The sequence below is a fragment of the Glycine soja genome, chromosome 6 (genome assembly GCF_004193775.1).
Source record: "Glycine soja cultivar W05 chromosome 6, ASM419377v2, whole genome shotgun sequence".
Taxonomy (NCBI): domain Eukaryota; kingdom Viridiplantae; phylum Streptophyta; class Magnoliopsida; order Fabales; family Fabaceae; genus Glycine; species Glycine soja.
Window position 1 is genome coordinate 40,570,688 of NC_041007.1, and position 8,363 is coordinate 40,579,050.

The window sequence follows — 8,363 nt, forward strand, 5'->3', positions numbered from 1 at the left end:
GAAAATAAAGTTATATGGGGAAACCGTGTTATGTGATTGATTAGGCCTTTTGTAACTTTATCTAATTGATCACACTTTAACTTTATCAGATTAATTATTCATACTTATGACTATCAAAACTATAAAACATAAAAAATTAGCCTAAAGATATTTTGCTAGATTATAAGAGGTTCTTTACAGCTAGAAGGTAATCATCGAGGTACACGGTAACCTGCAAAAAGAAAATGCAGAAGATTTTCACACAAATCTTAACTATTCAGTGTGAAACTTCAAAGCCATGGGACCGATTGATTTATTTGAATATTTCTTTGTAATTTCCACTATACCAAACAGTACGAATTGTTTGGATTTTAAAAGGAAACACCCTCCCATCCTCCCTTTACCATGCATGAGAATAGATAAAGAATGGTTTAAAAATAAATGTCGTCCTCGTTTTCATTTTGGTCCATTTTTCAAAGAGCTAAGCTCACAAAATAAAAATATTTAAACCAATATAACAAGACAGCTTGTGTACAATTATAGAACTATTTTTTTTATATATTTTAATGTCCTTTTCTTTTCCTTGTATTCTTTTTGTTGACTCCTCGCAAGTATAAAAACATGCAATATTATTTTTCTAATTGTTACCTAAATTTAGTTTGTTTGTTCTTATGGCATGAAATATTGAAATGTGCTATAGGAATGCTCTTAAAAGGATTATAAAAAAAATTAAGAGAAAGATTATTAAGATTATTAATATCTTCATAATTAAGTATATTTAGTTATTCATGTGTGCAACACACATGTCTTTGCCTAATTTTTCTCAATTAAGAACCTTAAGATGAAATTACGTTGCTAGAGTATTCACTTTTCATAATGTCCATCTTACTTCATTTGGAATCAAGTTGCGGTTCTTTTTCCACTTTTTTCATAGCTTTTTTTTTCACCCAAAATTGAAATGCGTTGATCCTAGCAGGTTTGATGATTTGCGTTCAGTTTCTAACATTTTGTTATAACTTAAGGTATGACTTATTACTTAGTACTAAATTAATCATCTCCCACTAAATTGGCCTATTTTGGGGATAAAGCAGTACCTTTGATTGTAGCTTCGTACTAAGTTAGGAATCTGGATCTCAAACCTTGGTTATGGACCAGTATTGAACCACTTTTGTCAATAATTTCTCATAACTTGTAACATTATTGTTAGACTTAAATATCAATTTAATCACTTTATTTATATAGAATGTTCAATTGGGTCTTTCTATTTTAAAAAAGTTTCTATTAGATTTTTTATTTTTTAAATTACCTTAACGTGGTTCTTTAATGTCTCGGTGTACTTTTTTATTTTTAAAAAAATGCATTAATGTGATCTATTTTTTCAAAATTGATAACTTAATATCGTCAGTCTCAATTGAATAGAAAGGACTATCACATTGAGAAATTTTTCAAAAATAAAATAAATAAATTTACATTTAAAAAAATATTGAACCTTATTCAAACTTTTACAAATAGAAAAATTTATTGAACCTTCTAAATAAATAAATTAAGATTTAAATTGATAATTAAATCCTGTTGTTTTTTTACCACCGGTTAATTATTTTAATCCTAATTTATCTTCTTGTTTTTTATCAAAAAAAGTTTGCTTTATTGTCATTTGCGTATCCAGGACATAACTTACTTGGAAATTTAAATGTGTGTCTAATTTTAGTTGGATTTTTCATAATCATATTAAAGTACTAGTGAACATTTAATTTTACATGTTTAGTTCATATTAGATAATAAATTTGAGTCCAAAGTTGACTATCAATTCAAGTAATTTAGTGCCTCAAATTAAATTTTTGTGTTCTATATTTCAATTTGAGCATTGTTTTGCATAAACTTCTCTCTTAATTAAGAATCTTACGATGAAATTGAGTATTCACTTTTTCATAAGGATCAAGTTGCTCTTGTGCAGTCAAGTTTGCTTTCCTTTTTCCACTTTATTATAAAGCTAATGTGAAGCCATTACAATGGGCAAAAGTGAAAGCTGAGTTGGTGAGAACGATGTGTGTAATTCTAAAAAAGTCCTGATTGCGGTTGGTTTGGGCCATGTTTCTTGGCAACTTCTCTCTTACGTTGCATCAGTTTTCACTTTGCCATATAATGTCTATGTTGCTTCCTCCGTAACTGGTGGTCTATGTGAACACACTGTACTTTTCCAGCGCTCTGTTTTTTCTACTGAAAATAATAAGTTGATCCAATAGTGTTTCATGATTTGCACGTTCAGGATGTAAATTTTATAACTTTTTTAATTTGCAAAAGTGTAGAACATTTCTAAAAGTATTTTATAGTATAAGGCTTTAGTCAGTGCCAATCAATACTACACCAACAATTACTATAAAAAGTATAAAATAGCTATTATCAATAATATCACTCCATTAATAGAAATTGATATTAAAATATTAATAAATAAATTTGGTTAAAATGTAATTTTTATTTCATTATTTTTCTAAATATGTAATTTTATTTCCTCTATTTTTTAATTGAGACATTTTGTCTTCTCATTTTTTAAAATTTCATAATTTTAATCATTCCATTTTTTAATTGAGATTTTTTGTTTCTCACTTTTTAGAGATTTGTGATTTTACTCCTCATGATCTATTTCAAACATTTCAATTTTTTATATAAATTAAGCTTATCACAAATAGATAAATAAATACTTAAAGGATTTAACTCCGTTAATTGAACAAAGCGTGTAAGTATTGTAAATAACTTTTGAAATTGATTATCATATATAAATATATATATATATATATATATATTTAAATTAATTATATAAAATTATTTTTGTTTGTTTTTATCATAATAATGATTAAGATTAGTATGTATAAAATTGTGTAAAATTAGTTATATTTGTTTTTTTAATATTTAAAGTGGTAACTAATGTAAACTTGTGTAAATCTAATTGTGTTTATTGTTATTATGATTTAATATAAAAATTAGTTTCAATTTTATGTGTAAAAATGATATTTTTTAAGAAAAATTATTATTTATTAAAACTTAGACATTTAAACAACTATAAAAAAAAAATTCAATCTCCTTTATAAGATGTCTGGATTGGTCACTCGCTATAGAGATTAAAATCACAATTTTTTTTCTTAAAATAGGAGATGAAATATTTCAATAAAATTAGAGGACTAAAATTTGTTTAAAACGTCATAATGATAAAAAAAAAGTTTAGGTTTGAGTAGGTTTAATTTAATTTGGGGTAAATCGGGTTTTGTTCTTTCAATTACTTTTTTTAGAACTTAGTTACTCAAATTTAAAAAAAAAAACATTTTTAGTTACAAAATAGTATACTTGAGGGTCAAAAGTCATTTTTTTTTCAAAATCATTTTTAGTTTCCTGGAACTAAAATTGAGGACTAAAACTGATTTTTTTCCAAACTTGTGGGACTAAAATGATTTTTTTTTTTAAATATAAGAACTAAAATCAGATTCAATCAATGTAGAGTAGATAAAAATAACAATAATGGTAAATATTCAATTTAATAAAAGTTTAAAAATAAAATACATTATTTTGTATTATAAGGAAATAATTATAACTAAAAGTAATGTTTAATTGTTGATCGAATCACGACATTATCTACATGACGTGAAGATTTTCTTTAGTTCGTTAATTTAGCTCTTTAATTAATGAGTAATGTGACTCGAGTAAAACATGACATGTACATTATTCAACTTTGAACTAAGAAGTAAAACCGCCAAAAAAAACATAATACTAAGTCTAAATATAGATTCGGATACACTAAAAGCATAGCAATTATAAAAGTCCATTAGCTTTGAATCTGTTAAAAAATATAATGAAAATTGCATCACCCTCTGCCTCTGATAAACATTACTACAACCAGAAGAAAAACAATCCTATGAGTCAATGACAACCAGAAAAACCATTTTGTGTTGGCAAGCATATTCAGAATATGCATCAGTTCCCCTTTAATCCACTTCCTAGTTCTAGAGTTGAATGAACGACCACTCATAAGGAAAATCTTGCCATTGTTCCTTTAATCCCCTTTAAACCATTTTTCACTTTTTAAATACTTGCATTAAACATGTATAAATTTTGACCAAACATGCATGTTACCTCTTCAACCTCTCTTAAGTTTAAAAGGGGTAATAAATTGATGAAAACCACATCAGTAACAAATGATAAAATATAGTATACACGTAGTAGATTACCAGAGACACTGGCTACTCGTGTAAGAGCTTCTCTCCATCTCTGCATTTCATCCATATTCTCTTTATCTTCTTTGAGCCTTTCTGCATATTTGGCAAAGGCTATCTCATAACATCCACTCTGGTTTCGCACATGTGATGTATCAACATCATAAAAAATAGGTACAACACGTCTTGGTGATGTTTGAATGCAGTTGCAGAGGTGTGCAACTTCACGCAATCACTAAGTAGAGGAAGCATTGTTCTTTGAGAAGACCACAACGAAAACGCGAGTCCCTGCAATCGCTTGTAGCAGCTCTGGGGCTATGGATTAACCTTTCCTGATATCTTTATCATCTTTGAAGGCATCAATGTCTTTCCTTCGCAGAGCTTTGAAAAGAAAACCATTGAAGTCGTTGCGTGTTTCGGCGCGGAAGCAGACAAAAACATCGTATGTCCTCATGGCATGAGATCATGAAGAAGAGAGGCATTGGTTGATGGTATTAGAAGCCATTATAGTTGGCAAATGGGGAAGAAAAGTTGTTGATAATGATGTGTGTTTTTAGTATTGCTGTGATGCTAGGTGGAAAGCAAGAACAAGTTTTTGTGGATACAAACAAAGCGCCGGGCAGTGAAGAAATTAGAAATATAAAGGTGCCAAAAGAAATTAGGTACTTGAATTTAATTATAAATAAATAAAAATGGCAAGTTGATCTCTGCAAAAATAATGACACTCAAATGGAAAGTGCCAATCGTCATCATAAATATCACAATGAAAAGCTACCAGTATTGAAACCTTTTGATATATATAGCTATGCTATAGTATCAATCTCCATCAAAAGAAAAAGAGTTACAACTTACAGCAATATAAATTGTATTTTTTGGCTTCTGTTTTTTATTTTTGATAAATATTTAATTTTGTATTTATTTTTTAATAATTTTTTACTTTTACGTTGAATTTTTAATAAAATAATACTTTTATTTTTCGATTCTTAATATTTTGTTTTATCATCTGATAAATTAAAAAAATGTATATTTATTTTTTGATAAATTAGTAAATTTTTTTAGTATGAATTAATAAAAAATGAAAAATATTTATTACAGAAAAAACACAAAATATATTAATTTATTAGAAGTTAAAAATAAGTGTAAAAGATCTAAAATAAAATTTTTGTTTTATTAAAAACTCATCACCAAAACAAAAATTTATTAATCAACAAATATAAAATTAAATATTTATTAAAAATAAAAAAACATATTTAAGTCTTTTTTTTATATACTGACTAGATATAGATAGTATTTTAATTTCTGAATAATGGAACAGCTATTCTATTGAACGGATTGAGGTTTAGCGTGTAAAGATACATCATTGAAAAGCAATAGCCACAATAAGTACTAGAAAAATGTAGAATAGTTTCAGTGTAAGCCAATTGCGCGAGCCTTCTATAGTAATTATGTCTTCAAGAGCATTTTAAAAGATAAAAACTTAAAAAAAAAAAAAAAAACTTGATTTACTGATTTTCTTGAGTTTTCAAGAGCATTTTAAAAGAGCTGAATCCGAATCTTAAAAAAATTGTTTCTTTTTTTTTTCTTTTTCAAAAGTGCTATAATGATAATATCAATCTTTGCACAGCATTCAACACTTAAGAAAACAAATAATTAAGTAAATACCGAACATCGAACAACTGGCTATTCAACAAGGAGTACTTAATTAAAATCAATATTTATCATTCATCATTACAAGCTATGCGGCACGAATTGATGACAATGAACAGTACCACCATCTTTTGAATTGAAGATACGTAGGTTTAGTTAGAGAGAAATAATGTTTGTAGAAGAAAAAATCTGGCTCGATGTAACAAAGGTTTTGAAGAAAAGAAGAAAGAAAGGGAAATTATGTAAATTTATAAACCAAAAAAGAAAGGGAGTTGTACTTGGCAAACTTTAGTCCACATACCTTCCTAAACTCAAATCAAAACTGTATTGGGCCCATTCAAGGGGAAAATAAAACAAGCTTACATGTAAAAAGCCTACATATTAACTTCTTCAGCGATCCTATTTCCAATCATCACAAGGCTTGCATTTCCCGCCATTTAATAATCTCCAATTGAACAGTTGATTTCATTTAGCTAAGAATTCTAACGAGAAAGAGGAGAAGCACAAAGAGCTTGCAGGATCAACAATGACTGTCAAAGTTTACATTGTGTACGCACTTTATTAATCTTTCTTGTTATCACTCATTGCTCTTTCTTTTTTCTGAAAATATTTTCCTTGCTATACTCTGTTTGTCTTCTGCATCATTTCTCTGATTTTCTTTCCCTTAATAAGTCGTTAGTGTTGTTTCCTGCTATGGTGGTTCTCAAAATGATTTTTTTTTCACTAGGTTTCTCTTACATTTTTCAGTGGTTTCTTGAATTTGAAGTCTTTCAAAATTTTAATGTTCTTTGAAGGTCTTGGAGTCCCACTTCGTTGGATTTTATGCATTGTTGTTTTAAGTTTTAACTCTGTTCCTTTCATTCTTGATTTAGATGTATTCACTTCTTGAACGGATTTTTACATTTCCTAGTCAAAGGATACTTCTATTTTAAATTTCTTTAGCTTCATTTTCATTTAATTCATACTTATTACTATGGTCATTCTCTTGTGAATTGTGATCTTCAATTCCTAGAATTTCATTTGTATTGTCCTCAAGAAAATAGCATAGTTCCTTCAGCTTTGTATAAAGAATGAAAAATTAGGAATGCATTGATAGGTACTACTCAATGCTTGGGCACGTGGAAAGATTAGCTCAAGAAATAAAGACAGGAGCCGATTCTGTACCAGGGGTTGAGTCCCAACTATGGCAGGCATGTAAATTTCATTTTTAATCCATCAAAATTCCTAATGCTGTATATGCATTAATTCAACTTATGTCACTTTTAAGTCCAATGGCCCCTGTGCTTTATTCTGTATGATCTCTGTGACTAAGACTTAATTTCCCAAATTTACTCTAGCTAAAGGGATGTTGTAAGCATTCATTTAGTCAAGGGTAGAAAACAACTTCATTATTGAGAATAAAAATAGGGTATCTAAAGGATTTCCTTTTTTACTTAACTAAACATATGAGCAGGTACCCGAGACACTATCAACTGAGGAGCTTGAGGCATTGAGAGCACCGCCCAAGAGTGATGTACCAATCATCACCAGAAATGAGCTCCGTGATGCTGATGGTTTTGTCTTTGGCTTCCCAACAAGATTTGGAATGATGGCTGCTCAGTTTCAAGCTTTCCTCGACTCAATCGGATTACTATGGGACGAAGAAGATCAATTTCTTGAAGGCAAGCCTGCTGGAATGTTCTTCAGCACCGGTTGCCAAGGTGGTGGACAAGAAACTACAGCGTAAGACATAATTACATCATGATCGGAAATTAGTTTTCTCAAGCCTGTTTGGATGCCTGTTTTGATAGACTTTTCCATCAGTACTTCTAGGAGGATACAATAATTAAGAAAGAAAAACAAAATAAAATTCTGGCTAAGCTAAAATTCACGTATGAATAAATTAAAAATATCACTCAAAGAAGCAAAAATGAGAGTTTAAACAAATTACCTTTTGCCTAACATGCTTTTCATTTTACCTATTCTCCTAGAAGTATTTATAGATAAGCTTATCTATACCGACCCTTAGTGATTTCCTAAGAATATGATAATGAAATTATGGATTCTAATCTATGATGACAGGCTCACTGCTATCCCTCAGTTGGTTAATCATGGATTGTTGTTTGTTCCAATTTTGTATACATTGGGTGCTGGAATCAGTGGAATGTTTGAGATCGAGGAAGTGAGGGGTGGGAGTCCCTTTGGTTCTGGAACATATGCTGGTACTGATGGCAAAAGGAACCCAACTGAGATTGAGCTGAGGCAAGCATTCCACCAAGGGAAATGTATAGCCGCCATCTCAAAGAAGCTTAAGCGAGATCCTCAAAATTATCTCCATAATATTGCTCGCAGATGGTGACCAATGGTTGTTTTCTGAGTTCTTATTTCTGTGGTAATGGTTGTTTTCTTTTCAACAAGACAATGTTTTGCATTGAGTGTTGTGGTTTCATTGCACTGTACATTGGTCATTGATGTTTGTTTTTTTTCTAGCTCAGAATGTAACGAGTTCTTGTTTTGTGTTTCCATTTTAATGAATATGATTGCTTATTTTCTAAA

The 8,363-nt window shown here is 29.3% G+C and overlaps 1 protein-coding gene across 1 annotated transcript; it reads left to right on the top strand.

Moving 5' to 3' along the window:
* The first annotated feature begins 6,354 nt into the window (after nucleotides 1-6,354).
* On the top strand, nucleotides 6,355-8,363 carry LOC114416953 (probable NAD(P)H dehydrogenase (quinone) FQR1-like 1). The gene is made up of 4 exons (XM_028382002.1): nucleotides 6,355-6,377; nucleotides 6,925-7,018; nucleotides 7,282-7,550; nucleotides 7,890-8,363. The coding sequence occupies exons 1-4, from the start codon at nucleotides 6,355-6,357 to the stop codon at nucleotides 8,164-8,166; spliced, it is 663 nt and encodes a 220-aa protein (XP_028237803.1). The 3' UTR covers nucleotides 8,167-8,363.

Excerpts from the sequence above, each read along its gene's own strand:
- LOC114416953 (XM_028382002.1), top strand. The coding sequence starts at position 6,355 with ATGACTGTCAAAGTTTACATTGT. Across the intron at positions 6,378-6,924 it reads ACTGTCAAAGTTTACATTGT|GTACTACTCAATGCTTGGGC; the intron begins GTACGCACTTTA and ends ATGCATTGATAG. Across the intron at positions 7,551-7,889 it reads GGTGGACAAGAAACTACAGC|GCTCACTGCTATCCCTCAGT; the intron begins GTAAGACATAAT and ends CTATGATGACAG.